The 14,830-nt window shown below is 49.2% G+C and overlaps 1 protein-coding gene across 2 annotated transcripts in view; it reads right to left on the bottom strand.

The window, feature by feature from the left end:
* Positions 1-14,830, bottom strand: part of LOC143975640 (von Willebrand factor A domain-containing protein 5A-like) — a 79,965-nt gene that overhangs the window by 30,543 nt on the left and 34,592 nt on the right. Inside the window, exons 12-15 of one of the 2 annotated variants that reach the window (XM_077478130.1) lie at positions 14,430-14,606; positions 13,185-13,288; positions 8,486-8,694; positions 7,151-7,237 (exon numbers count right to left, since the gene is read on the bottom strand). In XM_077478130.1, the coding sequence (XP_077334256.1) occupies positions 7,151-7,237; positions 8,486-8,694; positions 13,185-13,288; positions 14,430-14,606 (577 nt within the window). The remainder of the gene's footprint in view (positions 1-7,150; positions 7,238-8,485; positions 8,695-13,184; positions 13,289-14,429; positions 14,607-14,830) is intronic. The other variant, XM_077478132.1, reaches the window with a different exon arrangement.

Here is a 14,830-nt window from a genome sequence, read left to right as displayed (position 1 = left end):
GCTTCCCCTAATTGTGTACAATGTATGTATACAACCTCCAGAGGACTTTATGGGGGTTTCTTGTTAGGTAAGGCCACAAGTTTGGAAATTCTCCTTGCAAAGGTGATGGCTACAAGGAAGATCACCTTCCGGGTCAGAAAAGAGAGAGGGATGTTTCTACTATGTTCAAATGACAGTTTCTGAAGCAAAGAGAGAACCAGATTAAGGTGCTATGCAGTCAATGGGAAGAAATAGGGAGAACTACATGGGGGACTCTCTGTATAATTGGCTTAATCAAGGAATGAGAGGCCAACAGTCACTAAAACATGACCTTTGTGCTGAGAGCCAAACACTGGTCCAGACCTAGCTGTAGGAAGCAGAGGATTCATTCCATTGAGCTTCTAGGGATCCCATGATAGACCTTGAAGGATAAAAGACTTCCTAGCTTTTAATACCCTAGGAATCAGGGTATCAGAGATGCCCCCTGACTCCCAGAACCTGGGATTCAACAGCCATGCCATTAAGCCAACGAGTGTGAAGCAGGATGGTAACTTGGTCTTTGAGACAGAAGACCCAAATGATCTGGTAGAGCTAATGGAGCACCCACCAGAAGTCTTATCAGATCAGAGTGCCACAATCGCCTTGGCCCATCCAGAGCAATCAGGGTCACTGGAATGACTTCCATCTTGATCCAGCAAAAAGGATGAGGAAAAAGTTTTAGGTGAGGAAAAGGGTAAATTGATCCCTATGGCTCACCAAAGCATTCGCTGCTTCCGATAGAGAATCCCTATACCTCGAGACAAACCTGTCAAGTCTGCTGTTGAATTTGGGGCAAGGAATTCCACAGCTGGCATCCCCCACCTGTAACACTCCGGTTGTAGGGACCACTCCCCTGCATCCAGATATAGACAATTTTCCGTACCTTCCATGTAAATGGTCGACAAGTCAGGAACATGATCTGCCCTTTACAGGATTCAATCTAATTCTCTTGCCACAGTGGGACTTCTGATTGGTTGGATTACCCCATCATCAAGGCGTCGTTAGAATGAATCTGGTTCAGATGACCATCCACCAGAATAGTCCCATGTTGCAAGGTCAGGTAAGTCAGGTGGAGCTACAGGAGGCAAGACTTCAACAATGATGACTCATGCCGCGTACACACAATCAAACAATCCGGTGGAAAAGTCCGCCGGACAATCCGCCCGTATGTAGGCTCCGGCGGACTTTCTTTACCCAAAAGTCCGGCGGACTAAGAAAGTAGTTTTGCACACCAATCTGTCTGCTGGACTCGCATTTCAGCGGACAGTATGGCCGTGTGTGCGAGTCCGCCGTACTTTTGAAATGAACGGCAGCAGCGTCAGAAGACCGGGCCACCACTTGTAAAAGAGCTAGAAGGAGGAACGGTGGCCTGGCAAGAGGAACCGAAGAGGGGGACAAGACCCCCCGAAGTAGAAGAAGAGGGCAGCGGCGGTGAAGAAGAAAGCCGGGCTCCTCCGCTAGTGAAAGAGCTAGCAAAACAGCAGAAGATAGCGGAGGAGTCCAGCGAGAAGACCCCCGAATACGGAAGACCCCCCCCCCCCGGAGCTGTGCAATAAACTATTTTAACCCTTGAGTGTTGTGTTTTTTTTTAACTTTTTTTCACAGGTGAATGGGTAGGGGTACATTGTACCCCATACTCATTCACATAGGGTGGGGGGGCCAGGATCCGGGGGCCCCCTTATTAAAGGGGGCTCACGGATTCCGATAAGTCCCCCGCCCCCAGACCCCGACAACCAACGGCCAGGGATGTCGGGAAGAGGCCCTTGTCCTCATCAACATGGGGACAAGGTGCTTTGGGGTGGGGGGGCCCGCGCGGCCCCTCCTTCCTCAAGGCACCCCCCCCCATGCGCTCGCTCATCCCCACCCCCTTTCCTGGCTGGCCAGGTAGCGTGCTCGGATAAGGGTCTGATATGGACGTAGGGGGGGACCCCCACGCCGATCTTTCGTTCGTAGGGATTCCCCTTTAACTCCATACCAGGTGACGGGGCCAGCGACACTTACTTCGCTGGTCCCGGCTACCTGGAGCCGCGCTTAAAATGAGCGGACTTTCCTCCGTGTGTGTGGGCGAGTCCGTTCATTTCAAAAGTACGGCGGACTTAGTACGCCGCAAAAGTACCGTGTGTGGGCAGGTAGCTCGTTCGGAAAGTCCGGCGGACAGTCTGGCGGAAAGTCCACCAGATAGTCTGCTACATGTGTACGCGGCATCAGTCTCACTGCACGACAGGATGCATAGGACTCCTCCCAGGTCAACAAGCTGATGGGCCCTGATGGGCACTAATAAGCTGCACTGATGGACAATGATGAGGCTGCACTGATGAGCACTAATATGCTGCACTGATGAGCACTGATGCAGCGGCACTAATAAGCACTGATATGCTGCACTGATGAGGCTGCACTGATAATCAGTGCCCTGATTATTAGTATAGGTGTGCCTTGTCACAGGAACAATGGTTATTGGCTATCCTTTTCCTCAAACAGTGACAGCGCTGAGGAAAGTAAATGCCGATATCCGGCATTTGCTTACATGCAATGGGCTGTGATTGGACAGAACTGGATGACCACTCTGTAGCCATCATTTGGCTATAGCGCAGTCGGCAATTGGTTAATAAGTGATCACTGGAGTTGGGCTTTAAATCCTTAGTCACTTATGTAAAGTCCATCTAAATCTGCTAGATCATTTAACACTGCCCTCTCCACTGATTGAGAATGTCGCTCCTCCAGCAGCCCAGCACAACTGTAGCTTAAAATTGCTACCATTTTCTCCAAATGTTCTATGACCATTGGATCAGCTGTAGCAGTGACAAGGTCCCTTCGAACAGTATGCCAGGGTTTAGTAAAATAAGGTCATAGCTAGGATAGGGTGAAGAGAAGGTCCTGTCTGGGGAACTATAGCTCTAGAACCAGGGGCGTAACTATAGGGGGTGCAGCAGTCGTGACCACAACCGGGCCCTGTGATGCAGGGGGCCCATGCAGCCCCCTCTTCATATGGCCGGCAGCAGCATAGGCAGCTAGGGGTACCAGTACACCATGCACACGGGTGGCTGGAGGTGGAGAGTGACTAGCAGAGCTCCATGCCAGTCCGATGTCTGTTCTCCCCAGCCAGAGTCCCGCCCCACCCCCCCCCCCCCCCCGAGTCTGGCCCACACTGCACTGCATACTTCTCCCAGGTAAACAAACTTTAAGCACACAGATGCAGTGCAGCCCTATGAGAGCTCCCCGGAGGACACTGCAGGCTTGTCTGCCAGCCCCCCTCCTCCCCCGTCATACACAGATGATGAAAGGTCTTTCTGGGAGATATGCTGATCGCTCGTCCAGCACACTGGATGGAGCCCAGGCCAACATGGATGAGTGCGCAGCCTACAGCTTGGTCATGGTGAGTGAGAGGACCCCATCCCCCACACACCATTACATACACCCTCCATCTCCCCCTGGGGACAGGGACCCCTTCTCACGTGGGGACAGGGACCCCCACCTCTCCTGGGGACAGGGACCCCTTCTCACCTGGGGGCAGTAACTTCATCTGCCCTGGAGAAAAGGACCTCATCTCATCTGGGGACGGGGACCCCATCCTGCCTAGGGACAGTCCCCCAATGGAGCACCTAAAAATAAAAAATAAAAAAACTACTGATACCAGTACTACAGGGCTCACAAAGGTCATACCTGTGACCACGCCCTGGAGTGCCACCGCCAGACTCGGAGGGAAGGGCCCTGGCTGGGGTTCAGGGGAGCCCTTCATGGTTTCTTGCATCGGGGCCCTGAAGGTTCTAGTTACGCCACTGTCTAGAACAGTGATTCTCAACCAGGGTTCCTCCAGAGGCTGCTAGGGGTTCCTTCAGCATTGGACAAATTTCTGCCTCTCAGATAAGTTCCCACCGACACCATTGATATTTTTAGCTATTTGTAAGGAGGAAATTCTTCCCAATGACCACAAGTGTAAGGATCATTCTTCCCACTGACCATCACACTAATGTATCATGAGTTGTAGATTTCAAATTTTTAGCAGGGGTTCCCCGAGTCCAGAGAACTATTTCAAGGGTTCCTCTGTATTGAAAAGGTTGAGAAAGGCTGATCTAGAGCAGCCTTCTTCAACCAGGGTGCCTTGAGTTTTCTTCAGGGGTGCCTCAGCAAAATGCCTAAAATTTGCCCAAAAATTGTATACAAGGCTTCGGGTGGATGAAGGCTGCCTTTTACTTACACAAAGCCACAAGTTTTGATTGTGCACCATTACGAACTTCTAGCTGCTGAACTACTAACGACCAATGACATCGCATGCTTCTTTGACCCTCCCCTGCCTCTCTCCATCAGTTTTGGGGTCACATTAGCTGAGTGATGGAGATAAACTGAGGAAGAAGTGAAACATTGGAATACTAGTCAGTACCAACTTGCACCTTTGTTTTGCCAACAACTGAGTTATCAGTTGTTAAGGAAGCGGCGGCCCACTGCTTATCAAACAACCAAAGGAGCAGAACAATAATAGATTTTTTTTTTTGACCGATCTGAATTTGAATTGTTCCCGAAAATGTGGAATTTGTTAAAAAACTAATAAACAAAAATGAAATTTAAGGAAAACGAAAAGAAACTAAAGAAATTCTGAAACCAAACGAAACAATTTCCAAAAAACAAATTATTAAATTAAGGGTCCTTTCACACGGGGCGGATCAGTTCAGATCCGCCCCGTGGATGTCCGTTTGCTCAGCGGGGATCACTCCGCCGATCCCCGCTGAGCAGGGAGATGACAGGTCTGTCTCTGCACACTGCGCAGGGACGGACCTGTCACAGCGCCGCTCTCCCCTATGGGAGATCGGATGACGACGGACCGCAGTGCCCGTCGTCACCCGATCCGATCCGCAAACGGATGGAAAAATAGCTTTTTCCTCCGTTACACTTTTTCGGATCGGAGCGGGTCGGATGTCAGCGGACATGTCACCGCTGACATCCGACGCTCCATAGAGCTCTATGGAGCACCCGTTCAGGTCCGCCTGAAAAACTGACAGGCGGGCCTGAACGGGACGTAGTGTGAAAGGACCCTAATTTGGACATGAAGAAAAATGTTTGTTTTTTTCCTACCCCCCAACAATTTGGCTTTATTGCTCAATTACTGTGCCAGAACATTTGTAAGGACACCATACATTGCACGTCCCCGAACAATCCACGATAAACTGCACGTTGCACAATGCCTGCTGGCCACCTGTACCTTGCCACCACAGCCACCTACCAAAAACATCACTCACCTCCCTGCACATTGGTTCCCAGCAGATAACTCTCCATGCATTGTCCCCCACCACATCACAGCACCTCCCTCACACCCATCTCACCAACCTCCTATAACACGGCACTTCACTCCTGTCCACCTTACCTTCCGTATCGCAGCACCTTTCTCCCATTCACCTTAGCACTTTAATCACAGATCCTTCCTTCCACCATTTCGTCAACTCCCCTGGTCACAGCGTCTCTCTCCCATCCACCTTATACCCTACATCACAGTACCTCCCTCACGCCTGTCTCACCAACTTGCCTGGTCATAGGACCTCTCTCTCCCCAACCTCATCCCCCTACATCACAGCACATTCCTCTCTTTCAACTTAGTCGTTAATCACAGATCCTTCCTTCCACCATCTCATCAACCCCCCTTGTCACAGCGCCTTCCTCCTGTCCACCTTATAACCTACATCACAGCATCTCCCTCACATCTGTCTCACCAACTTCCCTGGTCATAGGACCTCTCTCTCACCTCTCTCTCACCAACCTCATCCCCTACACGGCACAGTGGTGTAGTGGTTAGCACTCTCACCTAGCATTAAGAAGGGTCACTGGTTCAAATCCCCTACCATGACACTACCTGCCTGGAGTTTGCATGTTCTCCCTCTGCCTGCGTGGGTTTCCTCCGGGTACTCCGGTTTCCTCCCACAATCCAAAGACATGCAGGTAGGTTAATTGGCTTCTGTCCAAAATTGGCCCTAGTATATGAATGGGGAACTTGGATTGTGTGGGGACCAATGTGAGTATGCAATGTACAGCGATAGGGACAATTGTGGAAACTCACTCAGGTTGAACTGGATGGACTGGTGTCTTTATTCAACCTTACTAACTATGAAACTATGAAACTACATCACAGCACATTTCTCTCATTCAACTTAGTGTTTAATCACCGATCCTTCCTTCCACCATCTCATCAACCCCCCTTGTCACAGCGCCTTCCTCCTGTCCACCTTATACCCTACATCACAGCATCTCCCTCACATCTGTCTCACCAACTTCCCTGGTCATAGGACCTCTTTCTCACCAACCTCACCCCCCTACATCACAGCACCTTCATCCCATTCAACTTAGTCTTTATTCACAGATCCTTCCTTCCACCATCTCATCAACCCCCCTTGTCACAGTGCCTCCCTCCTGTCCACCTTATTCTTTACATATCATCTTCTTTACTTCCTTCTCACCAACTTTCCTGATCATAGGACCTCCCTCCCATCCACCGTATTCCCTACATCACAGCACCTTCTCAAGCCCATTTCAGATATTCTCCTGATCATAGCATCTTCCTTCCCTCTCATCCCCCCAGTTACACCACTTCATTGGCCACCTCACTCAGATTCCTCCCTGGCCAACTCACCTAGCTCACCCTCCACTTACAGCTTTTTTCTTCCCTGGTCACTTCACCCTCCAATCACAGCACCTCCCTTCCTGGGCACCTCGCCCCCAGCTCACAATGCATCCCTCCCTGCCTACTTCTGTTCCCAATCGCAATGTGTTCCTCCCCAGCAACCTCCCCTCCACCCACAGTAATTCCTCTCTGCATCCATCATTTACCCTCACCTCAAAGTACAACCCTGACAGTCACCAGTCCATCACCATTACCACCTAATTCTCTCCATCCGTGCCAACAGTTCCTCTGCTCTACAGGCCACCCCTCTGCTATCTCTGTCCCCTACCATTTGCTTGCTACACTTCACACTAACCATCAGCCCAACCCAACAAACGTACCTGTCCTGGAATAGGGACACTTTACTAATAAGAATAAAATTTTTTATCTTACAAAGAAGGCTGCACCCATGACAGAATTTCCAGGATATCATGAGCTTTCTAAAGTGGTTGTACAGTAGAATAATAAAGTAAAAAATATGGCACTTACCTATTGTCTTTCTTTTCTTAGACTTTGGTATGGAAACAGAACAAGACAGATATCCTACATGGCATGCTGGGTGCCTTATCATCAATGCTGTAAGACAGGACAGATGATGAGGGTTAAACACCATCATACAGACTCTACAGGATACTTGTGGATTCCTCACCATGATATGTGACTGCGGTCATCAGGGCTGGAAGAATTTAAAGTGTGTCTAAACCCGAAACCAAAAATATGATATATTGCAGCTTAGTACTTAGATGTGGTGGCTGCATTTGTTTTCTTTTTTTTTCTCCTTTATTTTCACCTGGTGGTCCTACAAATAACATACTTCCTGTTGCGTCTTGCCTACACTTTTTTCTCCACTGTGGGAAGCCATGGTTGTCACCCAGGCTGGACTTTAAACGTGTCCATCTTTGCACCTGTGTTCATCTCCAGTACATGGTGGATGGATGAGATTAGTAGCTTACATAATAAAAGATAAATGTTTGCGCTTTCATTTAAGAACAAGGACATAGCAAGGGCCGTCTTCAACACTGGGCGAAAGGGACAGATGCCCCAGGCCCAGTCATTGTTGTGGGGCCCAAGGCAGCTTCCCCTTGAGCCTGCACATAGTTCATAAGTGGATTCGGGAGGACCCAAGAAAATGTTTGCCCAAGGTCCAATTAATATTAAAGAAGGCCCTGGACATAGCATTTCTGGCAAGATCAGAAAGTATTTTCTGTACTTTTTGAAAAGGTTTTGCCTCATATAAGTGCTGAGAAGCAACATTATATTAAATGTTTGTTTTTTGGTTAAGATACAATTTACCACAGTACTAAATGGGGGGTTAAGAGTTTTCTGGCCACTGATTAGAGATGTAGCCTATAATACAGTCCTGACATCTTATGTTTCCCTATATTTGGCCATGGAGCCCCTGCCTGGAAGGGTCAGGAGGAAAGTCAGTGAGTAACTCTAGAAAGTGGGAGCGAGTAAAAGTGATAACAAGGAGGAGTAATTCATATGAATCGTCTGTCACACTCGGCATCAACAATATCTGAATTTATAAACCTGGAATAAGATCGATTGCTGTAGACAAGTATATAGCTGTACAGATTAGTTAGAACAGAGTTTACCTTCCACTGATAACCCCAAAACTCCATGACATGGTTATGGTCGCTACACCCAATAGTATCAGTTTTTAGAAAATATATTCTTTGGATGACTGTAATTACAAAGATTTGCCATAGTCATTGCTGATAATTAACTAAAGTAGAAGTAACTATTTGATACCTTTCCAAACATAAGTTGTTATTGCCATTAAGGATTGGTCTGCTGCATTCAAATGCGACACTGACATACCTGGAGCTGGGACATCCCTGCGCATGGGAGGACCCTCCACACGTGTCTTGGTGTCCTTGTTGACGGCTACATAGGCTGTGAGAGAGGAGACAACACCAGACTGCAGACTGGTCTCCAAGATCTTCTTCTTCACATCTTCAGACTGAGACTCTGTTCCTTGTTCCAGTTCAGAGATCAGAGCTTTGGATGCCAGTCTGTGGATGGTGGGCCTGAAAAAAGATAGACAATGCATGAGGAGACCATAGCTCTGCCAGTCTGTGGATGGTGGGCCTGGAAGAGGACAGACAGTGCATGAGGAGACCAGAGCTCTGCCAGTCGGTGGATGGTGGGCCTGGAAGAGGACAGACAGTGCATGAGGAGACCAGAGCTCTGCCAGTCTGTGGATGGTGGACCACGAAGGGGACAGGCAGTGCATGAGGAGACCAGAGCTCTGTCAGTCTGTGGATGGTGGACCACGAAGGGGACAGGCAGTGCATGAGGAGACCAGAGCTCTGCCAGTCTGTGGATGGTGGACCACGAAGGGGACAGGCAGTGCATGAGGAGACCAGAGCTCTGCCAGTCTGTGGATGGTGGACCACGAAGGGGACAGGCAGTGCATGAGGAGACCAGAGCTCTGCCAGTCTGTGAATGGTGGGCCTGGAAGAGGACAGACAGTGCATGAGGAGACCAGAGCTCTGCCAGTCTGTGGATGGTTGACCACGAAGGGGACAGGCAGTGCATGAGGAGACCAGAGCTCTGCCAGTCTGTGAATGGTGGGCCTGGAAGAGAACAGACAGTGCATGAGGAGACCAGAGCTCTGCCAGTCTGTGGATGGTGGGAATGGAGGAGGAAAGACAGTGCATGAGGAGACCAGAGCTCTGACAGTCTGTGAATGGTGGGCCTGGAAGAGGACAGACAGTGCATGAGAAGACCAGAGCTCTGCCAGTCGGTGGATGGTGGGCCTGGAAGAGGACAGACATTCCATGAGGAGACCAGAGCTCTGACAGTCTGTGAATGGTGGGCCTGGAAGAGGACAGACAGTGCATGAGAAGACCAGAGCTCTGCCAGTCGGTGGATGGTGGGCCTGGAAGAGGACAGACATTCCATGAGGAGACCAGAGCTCTGCCAGTCTGTGAATGGTGGGCCTGGAAGAGGACAGACAGTGCATGAGGAGACCAGAGCTCTGCCAGTCTGTGGATGGTGGACCACGAAGGGGACAGGCAGTGCATGAGGAGACCAGAGCTCTGCCAGTCTGTGGATGGTGGGCCACGAAGGGGACAGGCAGTGCATGAGGAGACCAGAGCTCTGCCAGTCTGTGGATGGTGGGAATGGAGAAGGAAAGACAGTGCATTAGGAGACCAGAGCTCTGCCAGTCTGTGAATGGTGGGCCTGGAAGAGGACAGACAGTGCATGAGGAGACCAGAGCTCTGCCAGTCTGTGGATGGTGGGAATGGAGGAGGAAAGACAGTGCATGAGAAGACCAGAGCTCTGCCAGTCGGTGGATGGTGGGCCTGGAAGAGGACAGACAGTGCATGAGAAGACCAGAGCTCTGCCAGTCGGTGGATGGTGGGCCTGGAAGAGGACAGACAGTGCATGAGGAGGCCAGAGCAGTGCCAGTCTGTGGATGGTGGGAATGGAGGAGGAAAGACAATGCATGAGGAGACCAGAGCTCTGCCAGTCTGTGAATGGTGAGCCTGGAAGAGGACAGACAGTGCATGAGAAGACCAGGGCTCAGGCAGTCTGTGGATGGTGGGTGGGGTGAGAGAAGATGGACAGAAGAGGATATCAAAAATCTGCCAGCCTGTAGATGGTGGGTCTGAAAGAATCTACACAGTGTATGAGGACACTAGATTTCTGACAGTCTGTGGGTATTCGGTGAGAGAAGATAGAAAGGACATGAGTAGACCTGAGTTTTGCTGGTCTGTGGATGGTGGGACTGAAAAAGACTGGTTAGAGGTTGGGGCGGTTGCCATTTGTTTGTACTGTTGGTTTATTAATTAGGGGACACATGGGATACCTTCACTGCCATTGTGCTATTGCTGGGTGTCTAGTGCATTCCTGTAGTTTTAAGGATGGGTGGTCTCCCTCAAGGCACAAGAGCCCTCAGTCTATCCATTATACACAGTATGTGCTCCAAATCAGGAGACTCTCAAAATGTAGAGAGTTCGGACTGCAGCAAACTAGGGTGCCGTGAAGTGGCCCTGCAACTTACGCACATATTTGCAAATGTGTGAAAACTAAACTTTTGGTATTAACATTAATGGTTATGCCACGTACACATGAGCGGAATGTCCGACAGAAAAAGTCAGACGGAAGCTTTTCATCGTATATTCCGGTCATGTGTGTATGCCTCATCTGACTTTTTTTTTTTCGAACATTCTGACGGACCTAGAAATAGAACATGTTCTAAATATTTCTGACGGAACCAATTCCTATCGGGAAAAACGCTCGTCTGTATGCTGCTTCGACGGACTAAAAAATTACGCATGATCTGAAGCATTTACGAGGCAGAAGCTATTGGCTACTGGCTATTGAACTTCCTTTTTCTAGTCCCGTCGTACGTGCTGTACGTCACCGTGTTCTTGAAGATTGGACTTTGGTGTAATCGTGTGTACGCAAGACAATTTCAGTGGAATGCCTTTGGAAAAACCTTCAGAGTTTATTCCGACAGGAAAACCGGTCGTGTGTACAAGGCATTAGACAGGGCAATTCGGTTTGTTGCAGACTGGATGGTAAGTGAGCTGGAAATTTTTCTTTGTTGTTCTTTGACATGTGTCACCCTTCCATGTGCTCTTTGCTGTAAAGGCCGGTTGTAGGTTGGGGTGGTCGCCATTTGTTTGTACTAAAAGAAGAGAGACGGTGCATGAGCATGCCAGAGCTTTGCCAGTCTGTGAGTGATGGGTGAGAAAAGATAGACAGTGCAAGACTAGACCAGAGCTCTGCCAATTTGTGGATAATGGGTCTAAAAGAAGATAGGCAGGGTACTAGGAAAGCAAAAGAAGAGACATGGCACATGAGGAGACCAGAGTTCTGCTAGTCTGTGGGTGGTGGGTAAGAGAAGAGACACGGTAAATGAGGAGACCAGAGCTCTATTAGTCTGTGGGTGGTGGGTAAGAGAAGAGACAACATACATGAGGAGATCAGAGTTCTGCTAGTCTATGGGTGACGGGTAGGAGGAGAAACCATGGTACATAAGGAGACCAGAGCTATGCCAGTCTTTGGGTGATGGGTAAGAAAAGAAATACAGTACATGAGGAGACCAGAGCTTCACCAGTCTCTTATGCCGCGTACACATGATTGGACTAGCCGGTGACATAGTCCGGCAGACAACCTGCCGGGCTTTGCAGCGGAGGTCTGCCGCACTTTCCAATGAGCGGACCTGCCCACACACAACCAGACTTTTCCAGCGAACAATCCGCCAGACTATGGTGGAAGTCCCCCGGACTTTTGAAATGAACGGACTCCAGGTAGACGGAACTAGCGAAGGAAGTGAATGTCGCCACCTCCATCAACGAGATTGACACCTCGCTAGCCCCGTCACCTGTTATGGATATAAAGGGGAAGCCCTATGCCGAAAAAATGGCATGGAGGTCCACCCAAAGTCCATAGCAGACCCTTATCCGAGCATGCAGCCTGACCAGTCAGGAAAGGGGGTGGGGACGAGCGAGAACCCCCCCCTCCTGAGCCGTACCAGGCCGCGTGCCCTCAACATGGGGGGGTGCTTTGTAAAAGAGCTGGAAGAAGAAAGAGGAGGCTAGGCAAGAAAAACTGAAGAGCGGGACAAGACCCCCGAAAAGCGGGACAAGACCCCCAAAGTCGGAAGAAGACCCCCGGACGACGGCGGCGGCGACGAAGAAGAAAGCCGGGCTCCTCCACTAGTAAAAGAGCTAGTAGAAGATAGAGGAGGAGTCTGGCGAGAAGACCCCCGAAGACGGAAGAGAAGAGAAGATCCCCGGAGCTGTCTAAAAGTATTTTAAAAACATGTATTGTGTTTTTTTTATGTACACTTTTTTTCCCCAGGTGAATGGGTAGGGGTACAACATGCCCCATAATCATTTACATAGGGTAGGGGCCGGAATATGAGGGCTCCCGAATTCTGATAAGCCCCCGCCCGCAGACCCCGACAACCAACAGCCAGGGTTGTCGGGAAGAGGCCCTTGTTCTCATCAACATGGGGACAATGTGCTTTGATGTGGGGGGGCCACAGGGCACTCGCTCGACCCCATCCCCCTTTCCTGACCAGTCGGGCTGCGTGCTGGGATAAGGGTCTTATATGGACCATGGGGGACCCCTAGGCCGTTTTTTCGGTGTATGGCTTCCCCTTTAAATCCATACCAGGCGACAGGGCAAGCGAGTTGTCAATCTCACCGATGGAGGCGGCGACATTCACTTCCTACGCTAGTTCCATCTACCTGGAGCCACGTTCATAATGAACGGATTGTTCTCCGTGTGTGGGCAAGTCCATTCATTTGAAAAGTCCGGCGGGCTAGCACACAGACAGGCAGATTGGCCGCCGGACTGCCGAGTCCAGTGGACAATTTTGAGTAAAAACTTCTTTCTAAGTCCGCCGGACTTTTGGGAACAAAAAGTCAGCCGGAGCCCACACACGGGCGGATTGTCCGGCAATAATCTGATCGTGTGTAAGCTGCATTATCTGTAAAAAGATAACACAGGGCATGTTTCTCATTAATTAGGGATGTTATAAATACTACATATTAACCTTTCTACATTCTGCACATTCAGCGGGAAACGAAGATTATTCTTTATCATTTCATCTTTAAACTTGTACTGCAGACAGACCTCACCGTCAGCTTCATTCTCCACCTAGGAAATATTTAGAGAAAGTAGAAATTACAAACTAAATTAAATGCCAAGTTATTATATGTAAGGAATACTGTACTGTGTAAAGGGGTGTTAGTATTTACTAAAGTGAAGAAACACCTAGTAAAATATATGTAGATGAAATCACCATTCAACAATATAACACTGTTTATAGGAACAGTCCTGTTCATCAAGGCAGCAGGGTTTTATACAGCTGGTACAAAGAAAACACTAAACTAAACTGAACTTAGATGAGTTCCAGACTAACACGGTACCTTCTAGTTGAGTCCCCAAACAGGCAACTCTTGTACCTTTTGTATCCAGCAGCAAACTCCCACAGCAAAGAGTGAAGAGAAGGAGAACCAGTGCTCACATTTTATGTGAAGGATTGTGCACAGCACTAACAACGGGGTCTGGTTACCAGGTAAAATGTTACCTAGGAATGGATGTTTTTCCCAACCAAAGCTCTACAAAAGCCTCCAGCTCCAGAACCCCGTAAATTACTTTCAGAGATTCTCTGATGTGCCTCTGCTTCCATGTTGCATGTTTATTAAAATAAATTCTACCCACCCACATGAGGAGACCAGAGCTCTGCCAATCTATTGGTGGTGACCCTACCTATGTACCCTCATGGGGAGACCATAGCTCTGCCAATATATGAGTGGTGACTCTAACTACCTACCCTCATGAGGAGACCAGAGCTCTGCCAGTCTATTGGTGATGAATCAACCTACCTACCCTCGTGAGGAGACCAGAGCTTTGCCAATCTATTAGTGGTGACTCTACCTACCTACCCTCATGAGGAGACCAGAGCTTTGCCAATCTATTGGTGGTGACACTACCTATCTACCCTCATGAGGAGACCAAAGTTCTGACAGTCTACTGGGGGTGACTCTACTTACCTACCCTCATGAGCAGACCAGAGCTCTGACAGTCTATTGGTGGTGACTCAAAAAAGTGACTACCTACCCTCACCTTAAACCCTCGATTCTAATTTTGTAGCACCAGCAAAGCCTATATTGATTGGGAAATATACCCGTGTCCATCTGGCCCAGTCTAAGTCCTACATCTTGAGATCCCCTAATTTCTGCTAGACCTCATCCTACCCCAGCCTTGAATCTGATGTAACACACAAAACACAAACCTCCCTGGGCTCACAGACCTTTCCCTTCAGCTGAGCGTAGACAATAGATCGTTGACCCTGGAAGATTGCGGTAGGGACTTTGGACAGGACGGTGGCTTCCACGCCGGAAGGAAGGGTCCATGTGAGAGAGATGTCCTTCACAGTGGGCTGCAAGGAGCATTTGAGTGCCCGAAGAACCTAGAGTGGTTAGTAAAATGAAACAGAAATAAATATGTTTAAATTAAAGCAGAACTTAAGCAAGAAAACAAAAAAAAATCAATATTTTTCCACTGTACTTTTTTTGTCTGATGGCCAACATCATTCAACCCACTTCCTCTGAACCCAGGTCCTCCTAGACCTGCCCCAGCCTGTGACTCTAACTCTCCTACCCCCACAATCCCACAATATGATGGCATACTTCC

This window comes from Lithobates pipiens, unplaced genomic scaffold, assembly GCF_037356315.1.
Source record: "Lithobates pipiens isolate NorthernLeopardFrog02 unplaced genomic scaffold, aLitPip1_a1.2 Scaffold_13, whole genome shotgun sequence".
In the NCBI taxonomy this organism is placed as follows: Eukaryota; Metazoa; Chordata; class Amphibia; order Anura; family Ranidae; genus Lithobates; species Lithobates pipiens.
Note: the sequence above shows the minus strand (reverse complement) of the source record. Positions and strands in the feature narration are given on the sequence as shown.